Source organism: Bombina bombina, chromosome 11 (genome assembly GCF_027579735.1).
Source record: "Bombina bombina isolate aBomBom1 chromosome 11, aBomBom1.pri, whole genome shotgun sequence".
Classification (NCBI taxonomy): domain Eukaryota; kingdom Metazoa; phylum Chordata; class Amphibia; order Anura; family Bombinatoridae; genus Bombina; species Bombina bombina.
In genome coordinates this window covers 160,269,301-160,287,632 of record NC_069509.1, presented here as the reverse complement: position 1 = coordinate 160,287,632, position 18,332 = coordinate 160,269,301, and the positions used below count along the sequence as shown (strand labels likewise).

General features: G+C 37.4%; 1 protein-coding gene across 2 annotated transcripts in view; it reads left to right on the top strand.

Moving 5' to 3' along the window:
- The window catches only part of LOC128642107 (multidrug resistance-associated protein 1), a 148,709-nt gene that overhangs the window by 51,546 nt on the left and 78,831 nt on the right, over positions 1-18,332 (top strand). For both annotated transcript variants that reach the window (XM_053694768.1, XM_053694770.1), the window contains exons 8-9: positions 11,437-11,568; positions 14,214-14,438. In XM_053694768.1, the coding sequence (XP_053550743.1) occupies positions 11,437-11,568; positions 14,214-14,438 (357 nt within the window). The remainder of the gene's footprint in view (positions 1-11,436; positions 11,569-14,213; positions 14,439-18,332) is intronic.

Here is an 18,332-nt window from a genome sequence, read left to right as displayed (position 1 = left end):
AACAATGTTATACATTAGCATGAACACTAGATGGCAGCAGTTTTAGAACAATGTTATACATTAGCAAGAGCACTAGATGGCAGCAGTTTTATAACAATGTTATACATTAGCAAGAACACTAGACGGCAGCAGTTTTAGAACAATGTTATTCATTAGCAAGAGCACTAGATGGCAGCAGTTTTAGAGCAATGTTATACATTAGCAAGAGCACTAGATGGCAGCAGTTTTATAACAATGTTATACATGAGCAAGAGCACTAGATGGCAGCAGTTTTATAACAATGTTATACATGAGCAAGAGCACTAGATGGCAGCGGTTTTATAACAATGTTATACATTAGCAAGAGCACCAGATGGCAGCAGTTTTATAACAATGTTATACATTAGTGGTATATGGTCTTAACGACGGCGCTAACTTTCAAGACCTAAGCTCCTATAACAATAGGGTCTCTAGATACCCAAGAGGGAGTTTAAAGGAATAGTTGTGTGTTAGGAGCGCCTATTGAAAGGCTAAGTCTAATAAGGGTATGAACTAAAAGTGGCGTTAGGTATACCAGCACAACGAGCCCAAATAGATAAGATTTACAAGTTTATTATAGCATTAAAATTAACAAATTTACAAATTTAATAAAATTGCCTTAATAAATTTGTTAATTTTAATGCTATAATAAACTTGTAAATCTTATCTATTTGGGCTCGTTGTGCTGGTATACCTAACGCCACTTTTAGTTCATACCCTTATTAAACTTAGCCTTTCAATAGGCGCTCCTAACACACAATGTTATACATTAGCAAGAGCACTAGATGGCAGCAGTTTTTATAACAATGTTATACATTAGCAAGAGCACTAGATGGCAGCGGTTTTATAACAATGTTATACATTAGCAAGAGCACCAGATGGCAGCAGTTTTATAACAATGTTATACATTAGCAAGAACACTAGATGGCAGCGGTTTTATAACAATGTTATACATTAGCAAGAGCACCAGATGGCAGCAGTTTTATAACAATGTTATACATTAGTGGTATATGGTCTTTCCGACGGCGCTAACTTTCAAGACCTAAGCTCCTATAACAATAGGGTCTCTAGATACCCAAGAGGGAGTTTAAAGGAATAGTTGTGTGTTAGGATCGCCTATTGAAAGGCTAAGTCTAATAAGGGTATGAACTAAAAGTGGCGTTAGGTATACCAGCACAACGAGCCCAAATAGATAAGATTTACAAGTTTATTATAGCATTAAAATTAACAAATTTACAAATTTAATAAAATTGCCTTAATAAATTTGTTAATTTTAATGCTATAATAAACTTGTAAATCTTATCTATTTGGGCTCGTTGTGCTGGTATACCTAACGCCACTTTTAGTTCATACCCTTATTAGACTTAGCCTTTCAATAGGCGCTCCTAACACACAATGTTATACATTAGCAAGAGCACTAGATGGCAGCAGTTTTTATAACAATGTTATACATTAGCAAGAGCACTAGATGGCAGCGGTTTTATAACAATGTTATACATTAGCAAGAGCACCAGATGGCAGCAGTTTTATAACAATGTTATACATTAGCAAGAGCACCAGATGGCAGCAGTTTTATAACAATGTTATACATTAGCAAGAGCACCAGATTGGCAGCAGTTTTATAACAATGTTATACATTAGCAAGAGCACTAGATGGCAGCAGTTTTATAACAGTTATACATTAGCAAGAGCACTAGATGGCAACACTATTTCCTGTCATGTAGTGCTTCAGACGTGCATGCTACCTATCTAGATATCGCTTCAACAATGAATAACAAACAAAATCAATCCAAAGATTGATGGATTGTACACCTGAATAGCACTCTTTCCCTAACCAAAGGTGGCAAAGGTTGGACAAAATCTGGGTATCCTAGGGGAGGAAGTGCGCAGGGATTTTTAAAATATAACCTTTATTTGGTCATTAAAAGCAAAACACAATCCACATACATACAATATTTAAAAGCACAGGATTTGGTTGAATTGGTTTTTATCCAATAATCACAAAATGTGAAAAGTAGTTGGAGCATACATTGGGTGTGAATTAACTTAAATATATCTCAGGTCAGGAATATCTATGAGAGTCCGGTAGTGAACTAATACTCTTGAGGATTGTGTAATATTTGTAAAGCTTGTACCACTTTAACGTTGACTCTGCTATTACTATTCTATGATTCAAAGTTCAATTAAGGTTGTATTCCTTAGTATCTGATATGTGAGCATGCAATTATCTCGCTATTACGTGATCTAAAATTGTATATGCCGCAGCATGTAGAATTGGAGTAGGAGTTTTAATTAGTGTTAAATTACATTATACCATATTATATTTGGACTAGTCTAGGATTGTATATAACAGTTTCTTGTTAACTCCCAGTCTTATTCCTTATATCAAATGTGTTATTACAAATATCCAGATCAATTGTAACTGCAAATATGATAAATGAGGTGCAGTGTTTACTTTTGGATAAGCAGTGCTAACAATATATAAATGCACTTAATAGTAATGAACTCAAGTCTGCCGCTATTTCGTCTGCTGTCTGAAATTGCTGAAAAACTTTGCCTCTTGGTCCTGAATATTTAAAACAAAAGTAAGTAGTTGTACTTTTTGATAAGTTAACTGATCTCTGAGTAGGGATTAATTCAGCAACATTAGTGTATATTTAACCGGTACCTGCAGTAAGGTTCCATTACGTGGCTATTAATATGGGGCTTAATAGTATATAATACCCCAAATACCCAACTAAGTATTATTTTTACAAAGCCGTTCAGTTGATTAATACGGAACAACCTAAGTGATAACTTGTATAAGTGAAGTTTATAAACTCTACTCACATCAGTTAATTCACGTTGCCGCTATAACTATTATGTGTGAATAAAACACACTAAATATCTAGTTTAATTTAAAGTTCTTGATGCAAATATTGAAAATATTACTTTATCTATCTTATGTGAACACACATTTCGAATACTCATCTCATCCAACTGACTGGTCATAAGAATCTATCAGTAATGCTAAACGCTAAAACGCAGCAGTGACACTTTATCTATCTTATGTGAACACACATTTTGAATATTAATTTTAACCAACTTACTGGTTATAAGAATTTATCAGCAATGCAAAATGCTAAAATGCAGCAGTGAAACATAAGAGCGTTTCAGGCAGTGCTTTTTTATATTCAGTCACGAACAGTCTGTTATAAACGCTATTTAGGCAGATTGATACAATTACAATGTAACTTAAAATGAACTCTGTTTAAGTACTTTGCCACAGCAACTACCCGTATTGTTCCGAGTATAAGCCGCTCCTGAATATAAGCCGCACCCTTAAAGTTTGGTGCCATTTTTAAGAAATAACCCTTACAGGCTGCCTCCTCTTAACCCACTCCTTCCCTCAAGCAGTGCCCACTACTCACACTATTACCACTACCCCTACCTTACATAAGCCTTCCCTCAGCCTCTCTCACCCCCTTCACACACAGACCCCTGTTTAATCTCTTAGCCTTAGCCCTGACAGATACCCTAAGTCTCCTTACCCTCCTCCCTTGTACACACATAGCCCCCTCATAACCCTCACAGGCTGCTTCCTTTTAACCCACTCCTTCCCTCAAGCAGTGCCCACTACTCACACTATTAACACTATCCCTACCTTACATAAGCCTTCCCTCAGCCTCTCTCACCCCCTTCACACACAGACCCCTGTTTAATCTCTTAGCCTTAGCCCTGACAGATACCCTAAGTCTCCTTACCCTCCTCCCTTGTACACACATAGCCCCCTCATAACCCTCACAGGCTGCTTCCTTTTAACCCACTCCTTCCCTCAAGCAGTGCTCACTACTCACACTATTAACACTATCCCTACCTTACATAAGCCTTCCCTCAGCCTCTCTCACCCCCTTCACACACAGACCCCTGTTTAATCTCTTAGCCTTAGCCCTGACAGATACCCTAAGTCTCCTTACCCTCCTCCCTTGTACACACATAGCCCCCTCATAACCCTCACAGGCTGCTTCCTTTTAACCCACTCCTTCCCTCAAGCAGTGCCCACTACTCACACTATTAACACTATCCCTACCTTACATAAGCCTCCCCTCAGCCCTTCTCACCAATCAGAGCCCCCTTTTTCCTCACACATCCCCCTCCTCATCAATCCTGACTCACCCTCCTTTAACAGGAGGAATTACCAGTACTATGGGGGCAAAAGTCTAAAAACTGTGCTCACACAAATTGTCCAGGAAGTCCAGGGTGTGTCCGGACCCCTCCCTGCAACATCAGCGATTCAACCTAAGCCCCACCCGGACCTTTCACTGTAAGATACTGAGTATAGGCCGCACCCATGATTTAGAGACTTACATTAGGGGAAAAAAGTGCGGCCTATACTCAGAACAATACGGTATTATATCTATTATAAGGAAGGTATAATATTTTGTGTCAAATAAATGGCAAACCTAAAATTGAGCTGAGTTTCAGCAATATATTAAACCTTCACTTGGGTGATCAAGCAAGCAGCACATTATTTATTTTTCAGCACAGAAAGCTGCTTTAGATTTTACAAGGTCTAACTAAATATGACAAAATATGTTAAGTGACTAGAATAAGTTTCACCTAGTAATACTATTCTCAGAATTAGTTAAGATCTTATCAAGGTTATATATTTCTAAGACGCTTGACAGCCCAGGAAATATTTTGGCAAACCAAGAGGCAAAGTTTTTCAGCAATTTCAGACAGCAGACGAAATAGCGGCAGACTTGAGTTCATTACTATTAAGTGCATTTATATATTGTTAGCACTGCTTATCCAAAAGTAATCACTGCACCTCATTTATCATATTTGCAGTTACAATTGATCTGGATATTTGTAATAACACATTTGATATAAGGAATAAGACTGGGAGTTAACAAGAAACTGTTATATACAATCCCAGACTAGTCCAAATATAATATGGTATAATGTAATTTAACACTAATTAAAACTCCTACTCCAATTCTACATGCTGCGGCATATACAATTTTAGATCACGTAATAGCGAGATAATTGCATGCAGTAATAGCAGAGTCAACGTTAAAGTGGTACAAGCTTTACAAATATTACACAATCCTCAAGAGTATTAGTTCACTACCGGACTCTCATAGATATTCCTTATCTGAGATTTATTTAAGTTAATTCACACCCAATGTATGCTCCAACTACTTTTCACATTTTGTGATTATTGGATAAAAACCAATTCAACCAAATCCTGTGCTTTTAAATATTGTATGTATGTGGATTGTGTTTGTGTTTTTGCTTTTAATTACCAAATAAAGGTTATATTTTAAAAATCCCTGCGCACTTCCTCCCCTAGGATACCCAGATTTTGTCCAACCTTTGCCACCTTTGGTTAGGGAAAGAGTGCTATTCAGGTGTACAATCCATTAATCTTCGGATTGATTTTGTTTGTTTCTTTAAACTAGTACACAGCACCTCAGCCATTTTGTAATTTAGTGAATCTGGACTATAAACACAAACCTGTGTATGTTTTATTTACAAACCCAGAGATTAATAGGCTACCCTAATTTCCAAATCTCAGCAGTGCCATTAGTACTTTGTTTTTCTTTAATAAATAACAAGAGAATGAAGCAAATTTGATAATAGAAGTAAATTGGAAACTTTTTTTAAATTGTATTCTCTATCTGAATCACGAAAGAAAATGTTTGGGTTTCGTGTCCCTTTAAAATACAATCTTTAGAGGCAATAAACTTTAGATGCAACAATGTAAAATAGTTTAAATCTTCCCTTACACTTCTTCAGACCAGGGACATTAATGGTATGAAAAACTGATGCATTTTTTGCCAATTTGGTGCTTTAAGGAACATTAAACCCAATTTTTTTCTTTCATTATTCAGATAGAGAATACACTTTTAAACCACATCCCAATTTACTTCTATTATCTAATTTGCTTCATTCTTTAGATATTCTTTGTTTAAGAAATATCAATGCACATGTATGAGCAAATCACATGAGGCATCTATGTGCAGCCACCAATCAGCAGCTTCTGAGCCTATCTAGGTATGCTTTTCAGCAAAGAATATCAAGAGAAGGAAGCAAATCATGGTCTAGCTGAATCATGAAAGAAAAAAATTGGGTTTAATGTCCCTTTAATCATTGACTAAGATTTGAAACAATTGCTAGATCTCTTTTTATATAGACCTGACAACACAAAAACATCTGTCATTGATTAACAATCCTGTCAGCAAATAAAAACAGCAGTAACTGATAACACATTGCTGCACAATGTCACATTTTATATATAGCGCAAACATATATCAAATGATTTTCTCAAATAATGTCAAGAAATATATAAGTTGATGTGTGATAGGTCACTGCTCTCTTGGCCAGCAAAAGGTGTCTCCAAGTGATAAAATTGAAAAGAAGCCTGTTAAATAAATCTTTTTTTTGTGCCAAAAGTCACGTTTATGTGTATATATAGTTTATATATATATATATATATATATATATATATATATATATATATATATTATACACGTGTGTGTATGTATGTATGTGTGAGTGTGTATAAATATATATATATAGATATATATGTGTGTGTGTGTATGTGTATGTATGTGTGTATATATATATATATATATATATATATATATATATATATATATATATATATATATGTGTGTGTGTGTATATGTGTATGTATAATTATGTAATAATGAAATCTCAGTTGTTTGGCTCAGTAATGAGATCTCCTTTTTGCAAGCTGCACAACCCTCTGGACATACTCACATACATAATATTTTCCTGTCAAGGTGTTCCCAAGAGATTACCTCTTTCGTTTACTTGATTCACAATTGTTCATTTTTACTTATTATATCAATGTTGGCATTTGCTGTGGAGGGACTGGATTGGATTCCCAGCTTATCTTCCCAAAAATACTGGACAATAAGTAAACTTCCAGTCCTGTTTAATACTGTACACCCACCTGGTAACTATATCTGGATGTAGTAACTTTAAATGGTAATTTAAAGGGATACTGAACCCAAATTGTGTCTTTCGTGATTCAGATAGAGCATGCAATTTTAAGCAACTTTCTAATTTACTCCTATTATAATTTTTTCTTTGTTCTATTGCTATCTTTATTTTAAAAAGCAAGAATCTAAGTTTACGAGCCGGCCCATCTTTGGTTCAGTACATGGGTAGCACTTGCTGATTGATGGCTAAATGTACCCACAAATCAGCAAGCGCTACCCAGGTGCTGAGCAAAAAATGTGCAGACTCATAAACATGTGCAGACTCATAAGCTTACACTGCTATTGGCTAAGAGGTGGAAACGTCACCTCTCAGCCAAATTGCGTTCTGCCGTGGGCTGCCTTTAGCAGCTCAGCGCAGCAAACGCTGCTAACAAATAAAGAGGCTGTCAGAATGAAGTATTTTATACTTCATGAATGAAAGTCCCCTTTATTTGTTACGATTGTAAATCTTAGCGTTTCCCAAACGCTAGGATTTACCATCACTTTAACAGTAGCTGTGTTTGTAACAATGTAGTGGCACATGCACGCTTCTGAGCCAACAATACATTTGCAACATGTTATAGAATCTGCTAGCAAAAAACTGTTATTCAATTTGCTTCTAAAGCTAAAAAAAGACACATTTTTAAAATTTGAGCAATGCCTGTTAAGCAGGACATATGTAATTAATACATAATAATGTGTTGTCTTATGTATTTAAACAATGCCTTCATGTACAACATTTCAACGTTCCTCCCTCAGATATATGGTATTATTAAAAAAAAAAAATTTTTATATAAATTATTAAGTTGAATTTTTTTCACTTGCTTATTCTTGGTGGAAACTTACGGCCGACAAGTTTTTGTCGGTAAGGCTGTACGGTGCTAGCGCTCCTTTTTTTCTTACTGCTCACTTAAGACAACGCTGGTATTACGAGTTCTCTGCAAGCCGTCGTTAGCCTCAGAAAAGTGAGCGTTGAGAAAAATTTAGCTTCACATCTCACCTCAATACCAGCATTGCTTACGGTAGCGGTAAGCTGGCAAAACGTGCTCGTGCACGATTTCCCCATAGGAAACAATGGGGCTGAGCTGGCTGAAAAAAAACCTAACACCTGCAAAAAAGCAGCGTTCAGCTCCTAACGCAGCCCCATTGTTTCCTATGGGGAAAGAAAATTTATGTCTGCACCTAACACCCTAACATGAACCCCGAGTCTAAACACCCCTAATCTTACACTTATTAACCCCTAATCTGCCGCCCCCGCTATCGCTGACACCTACATTGTATTATTAACCCCTAATCTGCCGCTCCGGACACCGCCGCCACCTACATTATACTTATGAACCTCTAATCTACTGCCCCCAACATCGCCGACACCTACATTATGTTTATTAACCCCTAATATGCCCCCCCAACGTCGCCGCAACTATATTAAATTTATTAACCCCTAATCTGCCGCCGCCAACGTCGCCGCCACTATAATAAAGTTATTAACCCCTAAACCTAAATATAACCCTAACCCTAACACCCCCTAACTTAAATATAATTTAAATTAAATGAAATAATTAAATAAATTAATCCTTTTTAAAACTAAATACTTACAGATAAAATAAACCCTAAGCTAGCTACAATATAACTAATAGTTACATTGTAGCTAGCTTAGGATTTATATTTATTTTACAGGCAACTTTGTATTTATTTTAACTAGGTACAATAGTTATTAAATAGTTATTAACTATTTAATAACTACCTAGCTAAAATAAGTACATAATAACCTGTAAAATAAACCCTAACCTAAGTTACAATTACACCTAACACTACACTATCATTAAACTAATTACCTAAAATACCTACAATTAATTACAATTAAATTAAATAAACTAAATTACAGAAAAAAAAGAATTACAAGAATTTTAAGATAATTTCACCTAATCTAATCCCCCTAATACAATAAAAAAGCCCCCCAAAATAATAAAATTCCCTACCCTATACTAAATTACAAATAGCCCTTAAAAGGGCCTTTTGCGGGGCATTGTCCCAAAGTAATCAGCTCTTTCACCTGTAAAAAAAAAATACAATACCCCCCCAACATTAAAATCCACCACCCACACACCCAACCCTACTCTAAAACCCACCCAATACCCCCTTAAAAAAACCTAACACTACCCCCTTTAAGATCACCCTACCTGGAGCCGTCTTCACCCAGCCGGGCACAAGTGGTCCTCCAGAGGGTCCGAAGTCTTCATCCTATCCGGCCAGAAGAGGACATCCAGACGGCAAAAGTCTTCATCCAGGCGGCATCTTCTATCTTCATCCTTCCAGAGCGGAGCGGGTCCATCTTCAAGACATCCGACATGGAGCATCCTCTTCATCCTGAATGACTGGTCCTTTAAATGGCGTCATCCAAGATGGCATTCCTTGAATTCCGATTGGCTGATAGAATCCTATTAGCCAATCGGAATTTAGGTAGGAAAAATCCTATTGGCTGATGCAATCAGCCAATAGGATTGAAGTTCAATCCGATTGGCTGATCCAATCAGCCAATAAGATTGAGCTTGCATTCTATTGGCTGTTCCAATCAGCCAATAGAATGCAAGGCCAATCCTATTGGCTGATTGCATCAGCCAATAGGATTTTTCCTACTTTAATTCCGATTGGCTGATAGGATTCTATCATCACTTAAAGGACCAGTCATTCAGTCGTCGGCCGTCAGATGAAGAGGATGCTCCGCGTCGGATGTCTTGAAGATGGACCCGCTCCACTCCGGAAGGATGAAGAGAGAAGATGCCGCCTGGATGAAGACGTCTGCCCCTCTGGAGGTCCACTTGTGCCGGCTGGGTGAAGACGTCTCAAGGTAGGGTGATCTTCAGGGGGTTAGTATTAGGTTTTTTTAAGGGGGGACTGGGTGGGTTTTAGAGTAGGGTTGGGTGTGTGGGTGGTGGGTTTTAATGTTGGGGGGGAGGTATTGTATTTTTTTTTACAGGTGAAAGAGCTGATTACTTTGGGGCCCTTTTAAGGGCTATTTGTAATTTAATATAGGGTAGAGAATTTTATTATTTTGGGGGGCTTTTTTATTTTCTGTAATTTAGTGTTTTTTTTCCCCGTAATTTAGTTTATTTAATTTAATTGTAATTAATTGTAGGTAGTTTAGGTAATTAGTTTAATTATAGTGTAGTGGTAGGTGTAATTGTAATTTAGGTTAGGATTTATTTTACAGGTAAATTTGTACTTATTTTAACTAGGAAGTTATTAAATAGTTAATAACTATTTAATAACTATTCTACCTAGTTAAAATAAATGCAAAGTTGCCTGTAAAATAAAAATAAATCCTAAGATAGCTACAATGTAATTATATTATATTGTAGCTAGCTTAGGGTTTATTTTATAGGTAAGTATTTAGTTTTAAATAGGATTAATTTATTTAATAGTAGTAAATTTATTTAGTTTTATTTAAATTATATTTAAGTTAGGGGGTGTTAGGGTTAGACTTAGGTTTAGAGGTTAATAAATTTAATATAGTAGCGGCGACATTGGGGTCGGCAGATTAGGGGTTAATAAATGTAGGTAGGTGTCGGCGATGTTACGGACGGCAGATTAAGGGTTAATAAAATTTAACTAGTGTTTTCGAGGCGGGAGTGCGGCGGTTTAGGGGTTAATAAATGTATTAAAGTGGCGGCGATGTCCGGTCGGCAGATTAGGGGTTAAATAATTTTATTATAGTGTTTGCGATGTGGGGGGGGGCTCGGTTTAGGGGTTAATAGGTAGTTTATGGGTGTTAGTGTACTTTGTAGCACTTTAGTTAAGAGCTTTATGTTACGGCGTTAGCCCATAAAACTCTTAACTACTGACTTTAATATGCGGTAGAAGTCTGGACAGGAGAGGGTCTACCGCTCACTTTTTAAGGCGATCGTAATACCGGCTTAGGCAAATCCCATTAAAAAGATAGGATATGCAAATGACGTAAGGGGATTTGCGATATGCTAAAATCGTGGGAAAAAAGTGAGCAGTAGACCCTTTCCTGTCTGACTCGTAATACCAGCGGGCGTTAAAAGCAGCGTTAGGACCCCTTAACGCTGCTTTTTAAGGCTAACGCAAGACTCGTAATCTAGCCGTTAGTTTTTTTTTAGTGAGGTCATACTGAGACCCACTGCATGTTTGTAGCAATGTTATACAAATAGTGCTCACCACACGTCCACACTCCTGAGCCTACCTCAGTACGCAATCATGAGAAGGTTTATCAAAGGATACCAGGAAAATAAGATCAATTTGACAAAAGTAATTTTTTTTTTTAAATTTGCATTCTCTATCTAAACTATAAATGTTCTGCGTTGTGTGTCCTTTTAATCTATCAGTCTTCTCATGTCAAGTACACAACAACTGTTTATTTTATGTTCACTGTACAGTTATTTAATTAAACGTTTTTCGTTAACAGAATAATGTTTAGAGGATACAAACATCCTCTGAAAGACGAAGATATTTGGTCTCTGAGGCAATCGGACACAGCTGAAATCATTTTAGCAAAATTTTCAAGAGAGATCCAGAAAGAATGGCACAAGGCTAAACCGTAAGTAACTTTTAACCCTTTTGTATCCACACAGTCACCTGCAATCATGTTGTTTAAAGGGACAGTCTACTGTAAAATAGTTTCCCCCTTAAAGGGACAATCAACACCAGAATTGTTGTTGTTTTAAAAGATAGATAATCCCTTAATTACCCATTCCCTGGTTTTGCATAACCAACACAGTTATAATAATACACGTTTTAACTCTGTAATTATCTTGTATCTAAGCCTCTGCAGACTGCCCCCCTTATTTCAGTTCTTTTGACAGACTTGCATTTTAGCCAATCAGTGCTCATGTGCATGAGCTCAATGTTATCTATATGAAACACATGAACTAACACCCTCTAGTGGTGAAAAACTGTTAAAATTCATTTAGATTAGACGCGGCCTTCAAGGTCTAAGAAATTAGCATATGAAACTCCTAGGTTTAGCTTTCAACTAAGAATACCAAGAGAATAAAACAAAATTGGTGATAAAAATAAATTGGAAAGTTGTTTAAATTTACATGCCCTATTTTAATCATGAAAGTTTTTTTGGGAGTTGACTGTCCCTTTAATGTGTTTCCAATGACTTCTTATACCAGCAGCAGAGTATAAAATATATGGGGAATTGCTCATTTAGGTGCATTTTGTTTATGAAATAGTTGTTTTTCTCTTTGACACCACAACCCGTTAAAATGGGTTGAGGTTACTGGGAAATCAGATCTCTTTATTTTATCACTTTCTATAAATATAAATGCTTCCTTATCTTATTTCTGTTGGTATACCAAAGCCCAATACTTAGAGAAAATTAACATTATTACTATAACTTATAATTAGTAACAGTAAACACCTTGTAATTTCAAGACATTTCTGCCGTGGTGCTATAAAATAACATAACAGCCAAGTTAACCTTGTGAATTTACAGCTCTGAGAATGAGAAATTCTACATTTTTCATAGCTAAATTACATGAAACGGGGGCAAACTAAATAATGAAAGTATATTACAAAGTTTTTTATTACACATAACTGCCTGTGCTTCAGTAAGCCTGGGATTTTGAAGCTCTTTGGTGACTGCTCACAATTCTACCTAATGAGGACTCCTCATGGGCAGGAAGGAGTATTTCCTGATTATAGAAAAATAACTGTGACAAATTATGTTCTACTGCTTTCACCTAGATATGAAAATATCAGACTGGCTGCATCAAGTGATCTTAAAGGGACATGTTAATTAAATTATTTGTTTGAGTATTTTAATTACTTAATGTTCTTTGGTGAATATATGGTTTAGCCCTCACAAAGTGGTTAAACACATAGTTAAAGTTGTCTACCAGCAGTGCTGCTAGTCCTGAGCAGGACGTTGACGTTGATTGGTGGATATATGTGTATGTTGCTCCTGATTGGATCATCTGCCATGTCTATCTTAGGAACGCATAGCAGCCCCCATGTGGGACTTTGTATCCACAATAATCAAATGATGTAATGATTTAGAGTAGGGGCATCAAGCTCATTGTATCTGGGGGACATGGCCAAGTATGTTTCTCTGATGGGGCCACTTGAACAGAGTTAGTGCTCTGGAACTGGATATACTAGGAACTGTAAGTGACATTTACCCAAGTAGTAGTTTATGGTGGGAGTTGTAGCCTATAATAGACATACACAGTTGCATATATTTATCTTGTGAGTGCCAAGTGTAGTGATCATTCTGGAACTGTATATCTGTGTGAAACATTACATTTATCCAAACAGTGCATGTTGGGAGTCTACAATGGACAATGCTTGCTATATTTACCTAGTGAGTCCCTATATAGAACATCAGCTTGTTACACCTCTTAGAACCCTAAAAAAATGTATGGGGCTCAAATGAATGATTTGCCTAACAAACAAGGGAGGGCCAGATTAAACTATATTTAGGGCTGCATATAGCCCTGTGGCAGGTACTTTGAGACTACTGATTTGGAGCATTGTATTATTGCATTAATATACACAAGTAAAATAAGAAGTATCTAATACCCCCAAAAGGCTACAAATGTTGTAAACTACCCAAATCCCTTCTGTGCCAAAAGGGGTAGACAAAAAGTACGTAAGAATATATAATGAGTAGCCCTTAAAAAAAGGTTAAACATCAAACCATGTCACATAAAAATATTTAATTATACATAAATATAAATACAAAAACACAAATATAAATACAGCCTGTTCAGGTAACTCTAAGAAACAAAGCGTTCACATAATGTTCCATAAACTCTTCCTTAGAGGGGGGCAAAATCCTATCCTTGAAATCTAGAGACGATTAATTTCGGTGGATGTCCAGGAAATAAGTATCCTCACCTTGGTACCTGCAAAACTGACCCGTGGAATAAAATTGCAAACAAAAACTAGTGCAACACTCATAAACAAATATAAAAACTGTGCAATAGACAGCCTTTGCTTTTCAACCTGATTGGGTCTTTCTCAAGGCTCTCACAAATGCATTTTCATATACACCTTTTAAAATCAGTTTGTTTTTTTCGTGACCGTTAAAGATTCATTTTCTTTTGCAATGGACTCCGAAATGTGAGTCACATCTGTTCCTCCTTGTTGATATTTCCTGTTAATGGATTTGCAGCCATACGTATTTATCCTTCGGTTATACAGTCAGAATTGACAGTTTATTTGCTTACATTGCAGGTTGGAAGTAAAGACATTCTCCTCTTTAGCTGTGGATAATGATGCTCAGAAGTCTCAGGGAGAAGCGAGTGAAATGGAAGTTCTCATCAAAAGTCCGAGCATGCAGATGAACCCAAAGTCACTTCTAAAGATCATCTTAAAAGCTTTTGGAGGATATTATCTTCTCAGTACCCTGCTAATGGCCTTTTTCACAGCTTTCTTGTTTATAAGCCCTGAGCTCATGAGGTATGTACGAAAAAGTAACATGGTTGTTGTAGACACCGGTCAAGTTTACAGTTAAGTTATTTTCCCCCATAGACCATAATACTATTGCACGTTGTAGAGGTTTTGTACTGCCCTCTTCACAGGGGAAATCTGCTGCCCCTTCACTCAAGTTTCTGCAAATATTATATAATATCTTCATCATATATTTCTTGTAACTCTACAGCTTAGTACCTAGCAGCAAGCTCAAAAAGTTCAGACAGGGAACATGTCTGGACATATTTGGGCCTTGCAAGAGAGCATGAACTGCACACATTTCTGTTGCTTCATTAATAGAGAACATGGAGTGCAACCGTTTATTATACATTTATCTGTTTTGCTTTAGATTTTAAGAAACATTTAAAGTCAAAAGTAAGCTATGTAACCATTTAAATTAATTTGAATTGATGACAATTTATGACCATGTACAAATATAATAGGATTATATAATATACTATTAAACCATAATTTACATTTTACTTTTGTAATATGTTTTGGGTTTTATAAGATATCCTTCATTTTCTAAATCTCCTGCATTGGCTGTAATTTATTATGCAAATTCATCACTGGGTGGAATGTAGAACTTCCTCTGTTTAAATGGACATTAATTTAATCTATTTATATGCATAGTGTATTGTACAGGGCCTTCCCAGACATGGAGACATGGGTGAATAATTATATAACTTAATTGTAATGTCTGACAGAACACGTTTCTGTCCATATTATATAAAATGCCTGCCACTTAGAAATGATTACACTCTGCCAAGTACAAGAGGATTCTCTTTCATACAAAAGTGAAAAACAACTAGTTATGCAAATGTTTTCCATTCCATACTTTTTGTGTTAAATAATATTTAGGCTGTGAGTTTTTGGTAGCAGTAGGGCCTCATACACAAAAACACATCCTGAAGAAGGGGCTATGCATGTGTAACTAGAAACAGAACCAAGGAAATAATATTATTATAATTTATTTGTTATGCAACACCAAATTACACAACTCTGTAGCTCAGGGTATCTGGGTACGAGCAGGGCTAACTCCAAATTCACTCATTCATGGTAAAAAAAAAATACAAGTACATAAAAGAGACTAAACAAATTAATATAGGAGGACCCTACTCTGAAGAGCTGGCAATCTACAGGTTGAGATGTCAGGAGACATTAGGTGTGGGGTAGCTCATCATGCGGATTGTAGTTGCAGCAGTGAGACAGGGCAGTTAAATATTTGTTTAGTCAGGATGGAGAGGAACTTTCAGACGAGTGGTGGTAATAGATGCAAGGGTGGAAGAATGTTGTCAGGCCTTGGCAGCACTGCACATACCACAGGTCGGATGCTTGAGCATGGCTGAGTCCGCACTGCTAGTGAGTACACTGTCAGGAGGTGCGCTGCTGCCTGAAGTCCCAATGCTGTTAGAGCCAGCAGGGCGGGTTAAGTGATGTCAGCTTAGGGACGCTGGCTCTCTGGATGTCCTGCTGTATTCCTTGACTACTGTTTTCTTTGGTATGTGCACTTAGTGCTATTTATTAACTGACTAACTGGAAGTAACCTTGGCCTTGTTCCTGGTGCCAAGTCTGAATGGGAATTGTTAAAAGGTCATCTGAGACTCCCATTCAGTGCTTGGATATTTGCATGGACCCTGGCAAAGTTTCTGGGCTACGCTACCAGCCTGACCCTTTTACTAAAATCTGACGACTGATTTACTGGACTTTGGATCTGTGCCCTGACCTCTGCCACTGCCTTAACCCTCTGGTTTAATACTCGTTTTCAGTCTGTACTTCTGGCTTTGAGCCCTGGCTTGTTAACACAATACTTTGCAGTTATCCAGACTACCGCTGCTGCTGACTCTTTGCATATTAGCTCCTGACAACAAATCAGATAATACACTTATTACCATTAAATAATAACCAAGCCAATAAAGCAGAGAGTGAGCAGCTAATTGGTATCAGTTTAGTGTGGCCCTTGGCTCTAAAAGCACCGGAATCTGCTGAAGTAGAGCACCTCCTGACAGTGTCCTCACCAAGCAGCTCAATCAGGACCGTCTTTAACACAGGGCAAAAGGGGCAGCTGCCCTGGGCCCAGTCTCTGTTGAGGGGCCCAAGAGTCCTAAAAAAAAAAAAAAAAAAATTTTTTTTTTTATGGTTCATACCAGACTGCTGATGTGACATGGGGAACACACACATTCAGTCCTAATACTGTCACAGTCAAAAGTACTCTGCTTATATTTTTTTTAAAAACTGTGCCAGACCGTGCCGGTGTCATGTGACATGCCAAGCTAGTGCCATGTGCTGTTTTAGATGTGCACTGTGCAGCACTGAATGCAAAGCCCTAACTCGGCATCCAGCCATTTCCCACTGCATCAGAAAAGGTCCTACTGGGGTTACCACTGTTACCAGGTAACTGCTCTGGTGGTGGGGATTGTTTCTGGGTAGGGCTGACTGTAGGCGCATGCAGCAGAAAGCTGGAGCGGCAGGCACATGAGGATTTGAACATCTGTGCAGCTGCATACACTGCTCTCTTCAGTCTTGAGGCTGTGTGACTCATCTCACACTGTATCCATGCAGCCTTGGACAGACAGCATCCAGTCTACTGGTCCCCTTAGCCCTGCTCTTTCTGCTTTGGCACTAAGATCAACTAACTGAAGTTTGTTAGGGGAATAGTGCTTTGTAGAAAGGTATCAGTGGGAAGAATAAGTGAGTGCACACACGCCCCTCCCCATGCAGCATTGTCTAGTTCAGGGTGAGAGGGAACTTGTTCCTAGCAAAGAAGCGACATGTGCTGGTGTGGCTGATGTATAGCGTCATGCTGATACTTCACACATTAATGTAAGGTTTATTTTTATAGTTTTTATTTTCTCTCTGTCTCAGATTTTACAGCTTCCCATAGTAGTTCTGCTGTTCCAGTCAGTAAACTTATATTTGTCTGCACCTCCATGCTTCCTCCTTTACCTTGCTTTGCTCCTGTTGGCTGCCCTAAATCTCTTTAACCAGCTAACCTCACACCAGAATCACATTCAAAAGAATATTAAATGAATCCACAGTGGAGGAATTTATATATTTATTTACTTATTAGTACTGCTTAGGTCCAGTTTCACATATTGCATTTTTTTTTTAAATGATTAGCCCAGCAGTGGATGATCCACCGCTGGGCTAATAATAATAAAAAAAATAGATTTAGCGGTTTTTGGGATTTTGGGGTGGAGAGCAAAATTGCATGGGGTGGGGGTGGGGGGGGGGCAAGAAATTTTTTGCCCAGGGTCCAATCAATATTAAAGACGGCCCTGAGCTCAATCACCCAATCTGCGGTAAGGGCAGCGCTGCCTTGGCCTCGCTTAGAGGCCTAACATGAATGCACAAGAGGGACGTACTAATGATGGGAACATATAGATGTGGGTCTCAGGTTGATGAAAGAGTTTAGTCTGGGGATTATTGGGAGATGAGTGACGTAGTGTAGTTGGGTGTGAAACTGTTGAGGGCTTTACAGATTAGGGTCAATAGCTAGTAGGGACTAGCAGAGCTGGATAGCTGATATGGGTGAATGTGGACATACCATAATTTCGTTAAAAACACAACAAAAATCTGGTTTTCGGCACAAATGTGCATTTGTACAAAAAGGAATGCACTTAAAGGAACATTAAATACAGAAGAATTGCATAGTCAACAAATGCATAATAAAAAGTCAATGCAATTTTTTTTTGACAAATTTTAAGGTTCCTTCCATTTTGCATGCCCCTGTTATCATGTGACTTCCATAAGCCAATCACAAAGGCATATATTTATATATTGTGAACTCTTCAAACTCTTTCAAATGCTCACTAATAGCTGGTGCCTGAGAAATTGTGTATATAAAAAGATTATTCACATTTTAATAAAATAAGTAAATTG